Raw genomic sequence first — 16576 nt, forward strand, 5'->3', positions numbered from 1 at the left:
GAGATGTCCAACAGCCGTGATTCGTATAACGTGAACTCAGAGTGGTTCTCGTCCACTTTGGCCAGGGCAAGCAGTGCCCGAGCTGCCCGACGCATCATGTCCACACTGGTCGGCTCAAAGGGAGGGTTCTGCATGTGCATCAAGCTGGCTTGGCTCTGCTGGAATTGAGTGGCTGCCAGGCTATCCTCCAAAAAGCCTAACAAGTTGCCAATGCTGCCCTTCTGCACGGCAATGGCTCTAGCTGCCAAGCTGTCGCCCTGTGCCAAGTTGGCCAGTAGTACCACAGCCATCTCCCGACATACGGGATTCTTTCGGTCACTAAGAAAGCGCACCATGGTGCTGTAGAGTTTCTCCAAGCGACTAAAAGGTGGTGTTGCAAGGATTAAATCCACATTGTTGTCCTGGATGCTGAGTTTGCTGAGGGTTTCCAAAACCAGTCTCTGAGGGGATAGGACAGCATTAGGCCCAAGGGTTGGAAAAGGATCTTGGGCTTCTGCTGAAGGACACACTGCCCAATGGAGGAGTCCATCCAGTATAGGCAAACAGATGCTCTCTGGATATGGAGAAAGGTCCAACTGGCCAGAGATGTTGGCCAGTGTGACCAAAGTGTTTTCACGCAGCATCTCCAGGCAGTCCCACCACCACTCCACTTTGTTGCAGCTCACTCCTTGGTCCTGCTCCTCTTCCTTCTCATATGTCAGTGGTGCCTGTTTGCGTTCTGGGTGCTTATGGTGCAAGAGAATCAGTTTCCCTAGGATCAACAGCAGACCAGGGTGTTTTGACATCTCAAAGTCATTGCCTGGCACAAACGATAAACTCCTGATGATGTTAGATACACAGATGCAGCGTTTAGACAGTGAGTCCTGCCAGTCCAGAAGTGTGCAGAGGGGTGTTTCATCTTTACTGTGAGGTTCATCCTCCAAGATTTTAATATTTCTGTGGCTCTGAGCTGGACTAATGCCAAATGGAAATTTGCTGCTTTCCTTTGTCACCTCCACATTTCTGGCCTCTTCTTCTGCCAAGGAGCCTGGTCGGGCTGAAAGCATGTCATCCATAGTAGCTGTTATCCTTTTCTCTGGAGGACCATCAGATGGAGGGGACTCTCCCTCTCGGGTGACAGGGTTGCCCTCAGCTACAGAACGTTTTCGCAAAACAGAGTTGCAGGAAGCTCGTTTGTGAGTCAGCGATAGCTCCATTTTGCTTTCAAAGTGGGTCTGAATATGTTCAGTGGTGTCTCCCCCACCAATTCGCCAGTGCAACAGTCCACTCTCAAATTCCTGTACCCGGCCAAGTTTATCTGAATAATCTACCACAAATGGATCATTCTTCTGCACTATCTTGACTGGAAGTTTGTCAAATTTACTGACTAACTTCTCCTCATTACTTTCTAGAGGTACTGTGACTTTGTTTGCAAAGGCAGCCTCTTCTTCCCCTTCCTCCTCCTCTTCCTCCACCTCACAGTTAGTATTCTGTGGCTCTTCTTTCTCCACTCCTTCAGGAGGATTTGAAGACTGGCAGAACCTTTCAGGATCCAATAGCGTTCTTTGCCCTGGATCCCCCACTTCATATTCCTTCAGGATTCCAAAGATTTCAATGAGGCAACGTCGGAAATATTCCACTAATAGTTCCAACAATCCTGGCAGCTGGAAAACAAACAGACGTCGGAGCAAGTTTAGAGTAGCTCAACATACACAAGTAAGTACAGAGATTTCAGAGCCACTTAAATGACTCTCTTTCTCATTCAAATATCTTTATTATTACTATCTGAAAAAAGTAAATAAATTTCATTTTCCATATTCAATGCTTCTCTATTTTTTAAGTACCCCCTCCTTCACAAATGCATCCATTTTGTGGTGGTCACAGCTCGCTCAAACAATCCCATAGTGGACCTTAATCCTGCTCCAGTTCTGAAAATCTTGGCCTAGCCCATTCTGGTGACCTCACGACTGGCCATGCCCCCCACACACAACCGTCAGAGGCCAAAAATTATTCCCTCAAAGGTACAGTCCCATGCCATAAAACTTGCCCATTGTTACACTAAAGTAAAGAAACTCTCACATTCAGTCTCTAGCATTCCAATGAGAAGATCTTCAATCGAAGATGTGAGAAAATCTCTTACAGATTTGCTGACAGTGAGAATAAAGAACGAGCTAAATGCATCAAGAAATCAAGGTAAAGCAACTTCACACACTCAAGTTAAGCGTGAAGAAACAAAAGCCAGAACTTCCAAGCGATGCTTGGAAAATGAAACAAGTATATAGTGTTCAACCTGCTTCAACTGGCTTCTTTTGGGGCAAGATAAATCTTACATTTTTTACTACAATAATTCACTAATTGTGTCACACACTGGAATATGTTGTTCTTATCCCTGATGATAATCCAAGAACCAGAATCTGAAGGAAAGGACAAGTCTTGGCATATCTAGACACTTCCCCTTATAGAAGCAGACAAGATGATCTAGGTTAGTGGCACTCTGAAGAATTCTGTCTACTTCTTATGACTGAAATAGGCTGAACTGCACTGGTTACTCTACAGTAAACTTTGTCTCATTTTTGTAATTCATTCAGAAGTAAATCATATATCACAACAAACGTATGAAAAGCAAATATCACTTTTTTAAAAATGGCATGGAAAGAACAATTTCTTAGGTGTTGTTGCATCAATTATACTGAATCTATCATGGCACAAACTTGTACAGTTCATTTTATGAGATACATTTCAGAAAGTGATGACAATATGGGTAAGGATTCTAAGGTACTTCAAGATCCTTTGTTTCTGCGGACAGGACAGCTGAGTGTATGTTACCTGAAGTCTTTGTACTCTGAGTGCATTCTGAACCAAGAAGTCTTGTTTCCAGAAGGCCTTGGGCTGTATTGTGACAGTACTTATAATTATACCCAGATAAAAATTGAACTCTACCAACCCACATCAATGCAAATTTGCTCAGGTTAGTTTACTTTGCAGAATTTGTTCTAGTTCTACTTACTAAAAAGGAAGAGCAGCCAGGATGAAAACTGTATCACAGCTTTCCCCCCAAGTAGTGTTATTCAGAAGTACTGGATTGCAGCTCTCACATTTCCAAGCCAGCAAGACACTTGGCAATACTGGCTAAGCATTCTGGAGTTGCAGAAATCAATAGCTAAAAGGTATTGATTTTGGGATGAATTGATAACTGAAATTTCTATTTATTTCAGCCAGCAAAGGCTAGAAATTTCACTTTAAACCATTCTCAAAATGCCAAGTTCCAGATCAGCTTGATCTTATGCTGTGCCAGTGCATGGTATATAAGCTATGGATTACAGTTTGACATGTGCTATAAATCCTGCCAATTATAGTTTATTCAGCAAACCTGTTAAGTGACCCATGGCTTTATATGAAGCCAGTCAATGCTCAGAATGCACACCACCCCCCCATATAGGAGGCACACTCCTTCTGTATTGACTTGCCCATGCGTTCTAATCTAGTTTTTTTACTTTCAAAGCCCTGTTATCAGAAGATGTCAACCCACCTGGCTGAGGTTGAAGGTCATTATGCTGTTGTCATCATAGAGCAGGATGTTTATGGTATCTAAGGCCCACGTACTTTCAGCCAGTAACCCAGACTTTAGAGACATCATCACTCTCCATGCTTCAGGAGTTCCTGCATTGTCCAAAACCGAGTTTGATACTTATCAGTACCCGAAATGAAATGAAATTTCACCAAATCCTGCTTTTCAAGTTCTAAAAGCTAAAATAATCTCATCTGATCAGACAGACCAATCACACCTGATAGTCCTCATTTAGCAACCACAATTCAGACCTGCAACTTGGTCATTAAGCAAAGTGGCCACTAAAACTAAGTGAAACCACGACTGTGCTTATGATCTTATTTCAGCTTTCCTTTCCTTTCTAGACCTGTGGAGGTCTTAAATGCGAGGACTGGTCATAATGTTACTTTTTCATCATTGTGTGAACAGTCACTAAACGAGACCTACCTGTACTCACAAAGAATCTATTGTGTACTAATCCCAACATCCACCAATCCCTACTGGGATCCCCACAGCATGAATCCAGGCACAGTAGCCGAGAGCACCAGTTCAGCCTGTCAGGCTTTACCAATCCTTCCTCTGATATAATATTCAGCATTACTATTTATAACCAGAAAACACCACTGGTATTGATGAGAGACTCAATTACCGATATCTTTCGTGGTCAGGCGCCGCCTTTGCTTCAGCACTGGTTGTGTAGCTTCCACTGAGCCAGGTGGGAAAGTGATGTCCCGTCGTATCATAGGAGGTTGGACAGCTGCTGGTGTTACATGAGAGGCTGGAACAGGGGGCCCTGCCTTCTGCATCTTCATTCCCGAGTGCAGGAATGGAGATTTACTTGGAGAGGTGCGGTTTTCCACTGGCCTGGGAAGAGGAGCTGGACTAGATACCTGAGGAATGTGATTCTGCATGCTGGGTTGGGCCTGGTAGTTAGGCTGGGGCGGCCTTGTCATTGGGGGCACAGGGGCAGAAGGACCATAAGGAGGCTGGCGGTTGCCATGAGAAGGCCACGGTCCCTCATGATTAACCCTCTGATCTGGATGTAGCATTTCTTCTGTTCGATTCACTCCATGATATGCTGACCCCTGGGGTGCAGAGCCAGTGCTCTGCCGATTTGGATAGCTGTAACTCATCTCGTTACGCCCTTGCCACATCGTGCCCTGTTGCGGGCCTTCTGGAGTGGACTGTATTGGGCCACCTATCATCTGAGGAGGCATGCTTTGCTGTGTACTGGAGCCAGGGGGAGCAGAGACCCTCTCTCTGCCAAACTGGAATGGGAACTGGTTCTGAGGCCCAGCAGCAGTTCGGCGATCTGCGGCAGAGTATGTATTCCCACCATACTGGTTATACATTTCCTGCTGAGGGGAAGGTTGAGCAGTTTGTGGCTGGCTCGTTTGCTGGGTTTGTGCTGGAGGCAGCTGTGGCTGGGCTTGTCCTTGGCCCGTGCTATATGGTACGTTGTATATCTCTCCTTCATGTCTTTTGGCTGGTGGACCATAGTTGCCATCCATTGTTCTCTTGTAGTTCTAAGGGAAAAAAATGAGAATCGGCTATTCATAAGCAGCTCTCAGTTCTGTAGTATCAGCTGCAGTATCCATAAGACCTACGATTATGCGAGGTTATGATACTAGAAGCTTCAACCTAGATTTTCTCTTTGGGCCCAAATGATCAGCTGTAGTCTCACCACTGTGAACTTTACTCCTCCCAAAAGGGCATCTGGTTGTGAAAGCCTCTATGAGGAATGAGAGGAGGTGTCTGGGCTGAAGTGTTGGGAGTGACAAGAAACAGATTCCAAGACCATCCTAAGCATAAAGCTTCATCTTGTATCTTCCAGATACACTGAAGTCTTTTTGGCTAAAGAGCTGAGAAAATGTTTTAAATATAAAAATACAAAAAGGCTGTATTCAAGATAGCACCAAAGCACTTTAGAGATTACTATGGCTTCCTTTATATATTGGGATAGGAGAAAAAAAATTGTAAAATCTAGAATACAGTCTGAGAACTGACTGCAACTTCTGTGATTAAATTATGCTGCTTATTTGCAAAAACCCTTCCCAACAGGACACAACATACTTGATCAGCTCAGACACTGACAGCCTTGTCCTTACCCACGTGGCTCCAGACAAGAGAAATAATTTGTGGCAAAACAAGTGTGTGCAGAATTATGCCAGAGACAAGAAAAAGAAAAATCTCTATTGCAAACAGGAAAAAAACCTTTACTTCAGGAGCTCTGGTATGAACTTTTCAGTCTTCATAAGAATGTATTCTCAAGGGAAAGCTTTATGAGTAACTAAATCCTGGTTATTAGTGCTACAAACCAAGTTTTATGATTGTAAATATCCTCGCGTCCAAGTGACAGGTAATTATATTTTAGATCTTTGATTGCAAATCAATACAAATATCCATTATATATACTGCTTGCACACGAAGACTACAATGAAGCAAAGCTTCTTTATTTAAGAGTGTTGCTGTTTTGTTTCCTGTCCACAGCATGAAACAAGAAAGCTCCAATTAAGTTCTACAAATATTCCTCCCTATCTTGATCTGAGAAAGCCCAGTCTTTGCGAAACTAAGCCACGGCCTTTCTCGCAAACAATACTGCTTTGCTCTCTACAATTCCTCATCAGATCACATCAATTAGGCTCTCTTTTCAAACCAGCTTGGAAACTGTTGGGCGCTCACCTGCTGTTGTGGCTGATATAAGGTAGTCTGTTGGCTAGGAAAGGGACTGCCAGAGGATGTACCTTGAGTAGAAAACTGATTGCCATAGGAATCATGTCTGTAAGGGGGAAAAAAAGTTTTTTTTTTAAAAAAAACAACCCAGATGCAGCAAGTAGTATGAAGTCCATCTATGGAGAGACGGTATCAGAACCTACCGCTGCTGTGGTTGTTGAGAATAGCGGCTTGGGGAATACATTCCTGAATCCGGAGTGGAAGGCAAGATGTTGGGCTGGGGCGTTCCAGTTCCCAAGCTGGCTTCAGGTCCCATACCTGCTTCAGTTCTATAGCAAGACAACATCAGCACTTACAAGAAATCATTTTAGCCCTCCTTTATGGAAGTTAAAGGCTCAAAGAGAGCACTGCTACTAGAAATAAAATCTTACAGGCTACACAACTCTTGTTTAGACTCAGGTTTTTCTACTTCATGCAACTTGAGGTATAATTTAATAAGTCATTAAGATGTTGAATATATTAGGGGTTTTAAAGACACTTTTTAGGCTCTACATTTAAAAGTCTGGAGGAGTTCATAATTGCTCTCTCAGGAAACAGAGGCGAAATAGTACCCGATCCTTTAAAGCTTCTAGTCATGTTAATTTAATAGCACAATCCTTCAAACCTTTATTTGTTTGTAACTCAGTCCCCTTACCATTAACTTGCTTTTTAAAAACATCTGCAAGGCTAAAACTCCAGGATACCAACATTGGAAATGGAAAGGTTTTCTTTCTTATTGGTGGTGATGGGAAGAAAAATGAATAAACTTACACCAAATAAGAACACCTGCTTAACTAGGAAATATGTGGTACAGCAAGGTAGAATCAGTGCACCTAGAGTAAATACTAACCTCACTCTTTCATACGGGCCATAAGGATAATGTTGCCTCGGTCCCATAGCCATATTACTCATTCCTGGACCTGTAGCACGATTATAAGGATCTCCCATACCACTGTTGGGACCTTGCCCTGAGGACATAAAGGGATCACTTCCTAAAAGGAGAAAATGTAAATGATCAGCCTACAAGATCCAAAACCCAAATGGAAGGTGAATAAACATGAAGTTTTACAGGGTGGAAAATTAGGAGGTGGGTAGGTCCCAGAAGGTGTTTTCATTGTTTTAGGAGGCTCAGGCAATTTGAATGGCTATGTGCTGGAGTGTAAAAGATACCATCACCTTTTCTCATACTGCCATATGGATCCTTATTTGGCTCATAGGACATGCGACCCATCATGTCGGAAGTATTCATGCTGGGCTGGTACCCTGGATTTGGAGTCATTGAGTTCCTCTTCTGGAAAGTAGGGTCACTGCCATCGGGAAAGGCATCCTGAAGGCCTACTGAGTTACTCCTAATCCAACAAAAGGAGGAACCATTTTAACTTAAAAGTTTCACACACCATTGCAACCAATTCACAGTTCGGTAACCTACTACCAAAGTTGTAACAAGCTGCTAGCAGTTGTTACATTTATCACTACAACAGCAGAAGTGAGATGGGATTACCTGATGCCTTGCAAAGGTGCCATCTGACTATGTGGTGTGGATGCAGGAGTTGGGGGCTTCAAGTCTCCTCCTTCGGCCATGGAGCTACTAGTGGACTGAGGTGTCTGAGGACCTTGCATGGAGCCTGAACCCGCTGCAAGGAGAGAAAAGAGGCATCAACTACATGGTGATTTGAAGATGCTATGCAAAACCTCAGGTTATCAACAGTACAGCCCCAAACACAGTGGATGCATGAACAGAGAAGAACAGATTACATGCCACACAATTCCCTATACAGATCCATACACAGCATTTTGGATCTTCATCTGTCTTGGGATCAATTAAATTTTAACTGACTAAGAGATCAGGCATTCCTGATCTTAACTGGAAAATGCCCCACTCAAAGCTCTTATTGTGCACAGACTGTTACATACAAGGAGAAACAACTTTCTCAACAGTATCCACAGATAGGGAAATGCAACATTATGGTGGTCTTCTGCAAAAAAAAATAAAAAAAAAAATAAGGAAAGGCAAGTTGATGACTTGTAATACCTCATCAGTGGGGGTCATGCTCACTACTACTCTATAGCTTCAAAGCATAGTCCAAGTCACAAGAACCCACAATGCCCAAGACAAATTGCCCTACACGGCAACAGACAAAAGAGATTGGGAGGGCTACATAATTTCCTTTGACACAAGGCAATTGAGAAATGTCTGAAAAACTGGATATAGAAATCAGCTTATGTGGCCCACCTGCAACCTCAAAAGATACACTGGCTTAGGTCTGCATGCTCCTAGCAGCTAGCGAGAGCCAAACTCTCAATTAAGTTTTCCATTAGTTACCATTTTCAGCTCTGATATCCCTCGCCTAGCCTGGCAAGTTGATGAGTCATTTCAGCTTTTCATTAAAATCCTCTAGAGGTCATGTGCAGGTCATGTTTGTTTATGCCCCACCTTCAGGGCACCCTCTCCCTCAGCTCTGCTGCTCCCTCCCAGTCTGGGGACCTCTCCTGAGAAAGCAGGGCAGTGCAAAGCCCAGCAGGGAGCTTCATTCATAACCCCTCCCCCCACCCTCTCCCCATTCATTAGCCTTTCAGCTCCATTCCTTTCCCCTGGGAATCCAAGAAGCAAAGTCTCAGCTGCATTCTAATACACTGACATCAGCAGGAAGAGGTTTCAAGGCATTCCCTGTGTCGCTGCCATTTGTTGTTCCTCCCCACCCCCTGCTGTCCCTCCCAACTCACAAATTTACAAACTGCTGGAAGGGTGCCAATTCCATACACTCTGAACTCAAGTCTGACTGGCTGTGCTTCCCAAGGCGCATGGTGCTATTCATTCATAACCAAAGCCAAGAAGGCTGCAAGCGGGGGCAAGTGGGAACGGGGGCAGAGGAGAATAGAGGAGCTCTCAGGCTACAGCTGTCCAGGAGACCAGGCCTCATCCACAAAATAGAACTGATCTTCCACTGTAAAGGAACACAGTCTGGGTACAGCAACTGCTTTATAAAGCAAACCAAAGATCGTTTGCCATGTGTGCACTAGAATAAAGCGATGCTCCCATCACATAGCCTGACTCCAGATACCCAAGTATTTTTCCCATACATGGATTTTCTGCTGACACGCACTCCAATGCACAGAACAGCCCTATTTAATAAGGAAGACATTCTTAGCCATGTGTATTAGCCTTTCAACAGAAATTATGTGAACTAAAGCAGGATAGGACATGCAAGAATCAGGAAACTCAGTGTTACGTGCTTAAAAAGGCAGAATTATCCTGAATAAGCCATGATAGCCCAAGCGCATCATTTGGTAGGAAGTACATGTATAGTCTCTGACACCCCCTAGTTGACACAAACAGATGATGAGAATAATTTTTGCCTGACAATCCAGAGACCCAACAGCAGAAGCATGTCACAGTGATGGGCTGGATTGACTCAGCCTATCCTTGTGTAAGGTGGATTCTTCTGCTACCTTCTGAATACAGTAGTGTTTGGTTTTTAACTTTATCCCCAAATTACCATATCCGGAAACATTACAAGGATACAGTGTTGCCTAGCTGCAAGTCTTTAATATAAACCCCCCTACAACACACACGCACACTTCAATTTTACCAAAAGAACCGTTCAGAATGCTTTGCACCCCTGAAATGCAGAATCAGGCCAAGATGAAGTGGGGAAAGACATACACTCAAAGGGACAATAATGTGAAGGACATAACATGTTTTGGGCTGAGATAACAATGCTACTACATGTCCTGAGGCTGGAACAAGAAAGGATAGCTTGCATCAATTGTAAATTATCAAGTACCTATGATCAGTGAGAAAGCAAGACCCTTTTCTCAACAACTTTTCTTTCTCCTTATGAATTTGTCCATTCAGGCCTTCAAATGGTCCATCCTTTTAGCATTTAGCCTTCCAAACCCCACCTTATGCCCTTATCCGGTGGACATTATTCCCCCACTTTCATCTCTTCTTTCTCTATTATTAGGAACAGTTTGCTGGTCCACTGCTGATAATCAAGAACATTTATCTTATGAAAAGAAAACCCTTTGGGATAAAGTAGAACTACTATTCTGTCCAAGTTAATTTGGAAATATATTGGCTTTTTCCAAATCACTGTAATCTCTAAAAGAAGCAAGACTCCACCATAGAAAACAATTCACATTCTCACTACAGACAGCACATTGCCCATTACGTATTTGAAGACAAAACATTATATGCACGAAATAAACTACACATGTTGAAATCATTTATTCAAACTAGAGGCCCATGATGAATGTGCTTTACATTAAACTCATCATCATAACCCAGTAAATTATACATTTGGGTCTTAAAATACAGGATGTCATATTCTGCACATATTAACAAGATACCTGAAGCTAAACCCAGAAGGGAAAAATCTGTTGGATAACCTTACCACCTGTCTCTACCTTAGTGTACAATTCCAACGTATCATTTTTCCTATTTGAAAAGAGATACTTTGCCTGGAGCAAGGAAAAAACTCTTGATCTAAGTTCTAAAAACTAAATTCATGAAAATAGCATGCACAGAGGAAGAGGTTTTATATAATTAGCTTGAAAATGTTCCAATGGAAATTAGGATCCTTTAGGCGTCTACAGTTCATTCATAGAGGCTGCAGTTTACTGGAAACTTATCTGTTGTAGAGCAGGTGGAATACTCAGTGGGCTGTAGAAACCAGCCTGACTCACCTGGAGATGGAGGCTGTATTTTGGTCTGTGATTTCTTGGAATCAGTTGCAAAGATGTCTGGGGGAGGGTCTTCACCTCGTTCAATCTTGCACTCAAAAGCATAGAGACACTGGATATACTGCTTCTTCAGAGAGCTAGCTGCACTGCTAGAGGTGCCCACATTCAAATTGGTAGCTAACTCCCGCCATTTCTTGTTCTTGTTAACCTGCATAAAGCCAGAAGCACCAACTAATTTTATTTTCCTTGAATCCAAATCTCACTCCCCCTTCCCAAAGCTTTCAGTAACAACAGCAACATCAGCTTCTCAAGAATAGGTGTGAAAAGGCAATAAAGCTTTTTTTGGGGGGGGAGGAAATACCCTCTGGTAGTTTAGCCTTAGCAATGGATTAAAAGGAAATAATAAGCAATTTAGCCACAATTTGTTGTGATGAAGGGGGAAGTCACTTCTTTATTTTTTTCTTTTCTTTTTCTTTACTATATTCTTTTTTTTTTCTTTCCTATTTTTCTTTTCTGCACCTTTTTCTTTTTTTAGTTTGAAAGGTGGCATCTTCTTAAGTGGGAAAAGAGGCTAATGTCCAGTTCAAGTATCCTTCTTAAAACTGCTACAGATGCATCCCGTCATGTTTTACTCACCTGAGTCAGCCCTCCAATCTCCTTCACAGAAATATAGAGTCGATACAGGTCTAGAGGTTTCCTTCCAACTGCTGGAAGATTGGTCATTCCCATTGCTTTCTCTTCAGCGAAGGATAAATAACGATCTACCCACATCTTTCTCTCTGGCTCACCACCCAACTCATATAATTTAGTAATCTTTTCATTTGTAGTGGTGGAGGAACTGGATTTCTAGGGGGAAAAAGAGAGGAAGAAGCTGATTAGAATATGTCACAACAGTTTAAAACACAATGAGAGGAAAGCTAGATCTTCTGAAATCATCTCATAAAGCAGAAAAAGTAGTATTCCACATTCCAGTACATTTAGAAATCATACCATGTACCTATTGTGCTTAACTAGCACAATGAAAAGTAGCGCAAGTATAAAAGGGAAAAAATGATAAAATGGATGTGTTACTAAGGTACAGAGCAACAAATAATCATGTTATTGAAGCCTGATAGAACAAGGAAGCAACTAAAGCAGAACAAGGAAAAAATCAATCCTATCTCCCACTGGAAGAAATTCCACAATTTAGGTACTGCTACTAAAAAGGACCTGTTTCAAATATCAGGTACAGGCAGTCCCCAGGTTACCAACGAGAACCATTCCTAAGTCTGCCTTTAAGTCGAATTTGCAGGTAAGTCAGAACAGTTATTTAGCGTCAGTCCCAGTGTTAACGGCAACGTGATCCGACGGCATTCTTCCTCAAGCCGACGAACCACTGAAGCCGTGCAATGTTTTCATGAGTGTCACAATGTCTTCATGAGTGTGCATTCATAATTTGAGTATTTAATCCAAATTTTTAATATGTATAATAGGCTTTATGGCAGTCTGTTTTTAAGTACCAGTTGTCCGTAAGTCACATGTTCTTAACCTGGGGGCTCCCTGTAGCTTTTTAAGGTAAAGACATATTCACTACCTCCTTGAAAAACTGTAAATTATATTCAGGTTTACTCTGAAGAAGAAGCAATCAGATTTCCCAATCACAAGTTGGTTACAGCTTTATAGATCAAGAGCAGCGTATGGAATAAATTGTGCCTGGAAATATTTTTTCTTTGTTAACGGAACATTGCATTATCTGAAATGCACTCAAGATTATTATGGAAATCTAAATAACCTTTTTGTTATGTAACGTTTTCCTAGAAAAACCCAATCCCTCCAAAGGAATGTACCTCTGAGTAAAATCCAGGCATGGTTATTGTAAATTCTTTAAAAACTTCACGGAGTTTAAGAAATGGTGACCAGAATAACACCCAAAACTTGTTGGAATTATCATATTATGTTTATATTGAAAAAAAATATTCTGAGTGTTTTCCTATATACAACTCAGAGTACTGCTTTTGAGGTATACTGTACAACCTTACACATCAGGGATTAAGCAGTCTAAGGATTGTCACTTCCCATGTGAACTTGCTTGGCCAGATACCCTTCTTGAGAAGGGTTGTGGCTGTGAAGCTAAGCCCTAGCTAGCCATACCTGCCTAACGCACTGGTCATTTTTTATGTATCAGGGAAGGATTTCCCCATTCCCCAATTCATTTTGGGTAACTAATGATTCTCTGTTTATACTAACTGGTTTGTGTTTCTGGGTTTTATTGTGGCTTTACTATTCAGTTTGTGGAGCTGTTTTCTGCTTTGTTTGTTGACTGAATCCTCTGCATTTTCTTTTGTTATGCCAGCAGCTGACGATACCCTTTTTATCCATCAGTTCATTTTTTGCTTTGCTTATTTATACTGCATCTTGAGAATCTGTAAGAATCTGGATATCATGGGAGGAACAATATAGAAAGACTGAAAAAAGTTTTTTTAAATACTCCAATAAAACAGCATCTGTATAAATCAGCATTTAAAATAAACATAGAAACAAATCTAGAGAATCTATATCTCAGGATACATCTAAGCAACATGGTTTTGAAAATAAAGCTGATTTCAAAAGTATAATGCAGAGTCCCCAACATTTTTAAACTGAGGAGCACATCAGGAATTTTGAGAGCATGGTATGGGCACTCTCACAATATGGCTGTCATGGAGGGGGAACTCTCTGCACTCACAAAATGGATGCCATAGTAGAAAAGGACTTAGCATCCTTTTACCACAAGGCAAACTGGTAAAGGTACTCCATTCTACTCAAAGCAGTAGAATGGAGTTCCACACTTTATCTTTTTCTGGGCACACTTCCAAAAAAAATCATGGATTATAGCTCCCTATCATTTTTAGTCTCTAAAAATGCCCATGAGGGTCTACATTTTTAGAAATTAATATTTGATGCTGGGTTTAGTTTTTTTTAACACACCAACTTCCTGTTTAATTTTAATTAACAATATTTAATAGGTTTCCCAGTTTTCACTTAAATTCCGATGTCCATATTTATTTTACTGTTCAGTTCAACCCATAATTTTAATTTGTCACATTCTGTTTTCATTTTTAAATCTGGTTAACTGCCTTGAGCATTTGCTGAAGGATGATATGATATAAACACACTATAATTTGGTAGCAAGTTCTAGAATAGATAGGGGGACCAAATTCAAAGCTTTGGGAGAGTGTATATAGTCCTGGAAACTATGTTTTGGCATTCAGTATTAAATTATCATCTGATGTCTCTCATATGCAATACAAAACACATTGCATTCTTAAAATGCACTACTGGAAGATTATATTACAGAACAAAGAGAAGCAATATCTTCAGAGAAAATGATTTGAAGAGAATCATTCCACAAGAACACTTCATCCTTAACGTGACAGGAAAAGTTCATTTGTACATACACAATAAGGTAACCCCCTTCATAACAACATTTTGCAGTATGAACTGTTTTTCCAAGGTGGAAAGAGGCTTCTTTTATTATGAAGACACTCTTCCAGACAATGACACAACTGTTTTGAGTTCAAAGACCCAGATGTATGCTTTGTGTAATATGTGTAAAATTTTACAGGTCAATCCTTTTAATCATCTCTCCAATCTCTGACTTTTGGAATTGTACATCTTCAGACAATAGGAAGAAGGCAATAAAGTCTAAGTCAATTTTGAGTTTTGAAGAACACAAACTTCCAAGTTGAAGGCCATTCCAATTTAGCCTACTAAAATCAATGAGCTTTTCTAATTTGGTTTTGCCAGTATCTTTCTACCATGTAATCTGAAGGGCAGAAGGATATTTTTAAAGAGACATTTTTATGTAGACTCTAGAAGTATTAATTACAGAATTTCTGCATCTGTTTGTATCAGGATACAAACAAAGTGTACAATTATGAGAGGCCAATGAACATTGCAAAGTTTTTATATCAGGAACTATGGCTGATATAAACAATATACCAACAGCCCTTTGGTATATTGAGCCCATAATTGGTTGCCAACATCAAGAGTCAAATATTGTACCACGTTCTTCATGAACTTAACTTAAACACAGTATTTTTATGTTGCATTCACAGACAAACCTATTGCCATGGGGTTTAGTTTCTTTTTTTAAAGAGAGAACAGGTCAGATAAAATACTGTGAATTCTATCAAATTAAACTAATCATTTAACAGTAACTGTGTTTAAAATCAATTAAGTTTACTCCTATCTCACACCAACATGTCTTGGTATTAATTTTGAACTGGGTTGTCTTCATTAACCAATATTTTGTTAAACCCTTACAATCTCAGTTGGCGCTGAGATAATTTGCTAGTCTTTTCTTATCAATATTACTGGCTAATCTGTCATTCATGTAAGGGAATCAAGTTGTTAATCTTACAGATAAGCTGCCACCGATATCCTGAAAATGTCCCATAGAAACTAGAAAACCCAAAAAGCTGTTCTCTTGCCTTCACAAAAATTAGAACATGCTGGTTAGGGAACATTAAAGAAAAATGAAGTACTGTCAAGAAGTATGGTTGTCAGGCAGGCTGGAACATTTTAATCCTATTCACACTGTATGGATGTGCCACAACTTGCAATGGGGGCATGAGCTCTGTAGAACAGTTAGGGCATCTCTTTCCAGGCTGCTACAGATGGACTTTTAAAGCCAGGTTGTGAATCAGCCACAGAATCACATGTTCTCTCCTCTCTAGAAATCCAATCCCCATCTCTTGCCTTAAATAAAAGTGGCTAACCAGGACTATCAGGAATTTAAGTTTTGAAATCGTGTGTCCTTTCCTTTCTGTAACCCTGCCAACCCTAAATAAGATACAATCAACAAGTCTGGTACTGAAAGAGGCACTAGAAACGGGACTTTTGAAAAAAACAACTGGTTAATCAAGCTTTAAATTCCAGTTGTTCACTAATATTTTAAGTAAAACTCAATTATCAGTTATAAAAGATATCCTGATCAAGAACTTCTTTGAATTCTCAAATTGAAAATAGCTATTTTATGCACCCTTAAAAACCTAAATTGGCTCATTATTGGCTCACTGCCTTTTTAAAAAGAAATTTATTTATCATTTAGATTTATAAGGCTGACCAACTCAGTACTAACTTTGGGCAGTGTACAGATTAAAACCATGTACAAAATAAATGTTAAACTAGATGTGTAAGATATTCTACAGTTGTACATCTCTCAAGAGATCCACAAAGAATGTCCACTAGAGATGCAGAGCCATGACAAAAACAAATTGGGTATGTTGGGATGAAAAGCTGTGTGTTTCCTGGAATTAAACCTCAGGTAAGCAAAAATATATATAATAATGAGAAATATTAAACAGAAATGGCCCTAGGATATGCACCAGTTACAAACTAAGGTTTCAAAGAAACTGATAAACATTTAGTGCTATAAAACATATAGCACTGCTCTTCACAAAAATGCAACATAGCTGAATTGCATAAGATACAATACAGAGCATGTTAAACTGAGAGTCACTTCTCTATTTGAAAACATTTTCTTTACCTTTGACTTGGATTCAGCTTTTGGTGTTCCATCTGCTTTATTGTTCATTTTTGCTGCAGGTGTTAATTTAACATCTCCAAGCCCCATCATTTCAGGACTTGCAGCCATCCCTAAAAAGAATTAAGACACCAACATAATCATGTTCA

General features: G+C 40.6%; 1 protein-coding gene across 1 annotated transcript in view; it reads right to left on the reverse strand.

The window, feature by feature from the left end:
- The window catches only part of ARID1A (AT-rich interaction domain 1A), an 81218-nt gene that overhangs the window by 1693 nt on the left and 62949 nt on the right, over window positions 1–16576 (reverse strand). Inside the window, exons 10-20 of the mRNA XM_088140905.1 lie at window positions 16431–16540; window positions 11558–11767; window positions 10925–11129; window positions 7740–7872; window positions 7415–7587; window positions 7089–7230; window positions 6403–6528; window positions 6209–6305; window positions 4176–5052; window positions 3509–3639; window positions 1–1643 (exon numbers count right to left, since the gene is read on the reverse strand). The exon at window positions 1–1643 is cut by the window's left edge and continues 1693 nt beyond it. Coding sequence (XP_087997031.1) covers window positions 1–1643; window positions 3509–3639; window positions 4176–5052; window positions 6209–6305; window positions 6403–6528; window positions 7089–7230; window positions 7415–7587; window positions 7740–7872; window positions 10925–11129; window positions 11558–11767; window positions 16431–16540 — 3847 coding nt within the window. The remainder of the gene's footprint in view (window positions 1644–3508; window positions 3640–4175; window positions 5053–6208; window positions 6306–6402; window positions 6529–7088; window positions 7231–7414; window positions 7588–7739; window positions 7873–10924; window positions 11130–11557; window positions 11768–16430; window positions 16541–16576) is intronic.

The sequence above is a fragment of the Python bivittatus genome, unplaced genomic scaffold (assembly GCF_059951505.1).
Source record: "Python bivittatus isolate LINGU-HERP-01145 unplaced genomic scaffold, Pbiv_v1 ctg000250_np1212, whole genome shotgun sequence".
In the NCBI taxonomy this organism is placed as follows: domain Eukaryota; kingdom Metazoa; phylum Chordata; class Lepidosauria; order Squamata; family Pythonidae; genus Python; species Python bivittatus.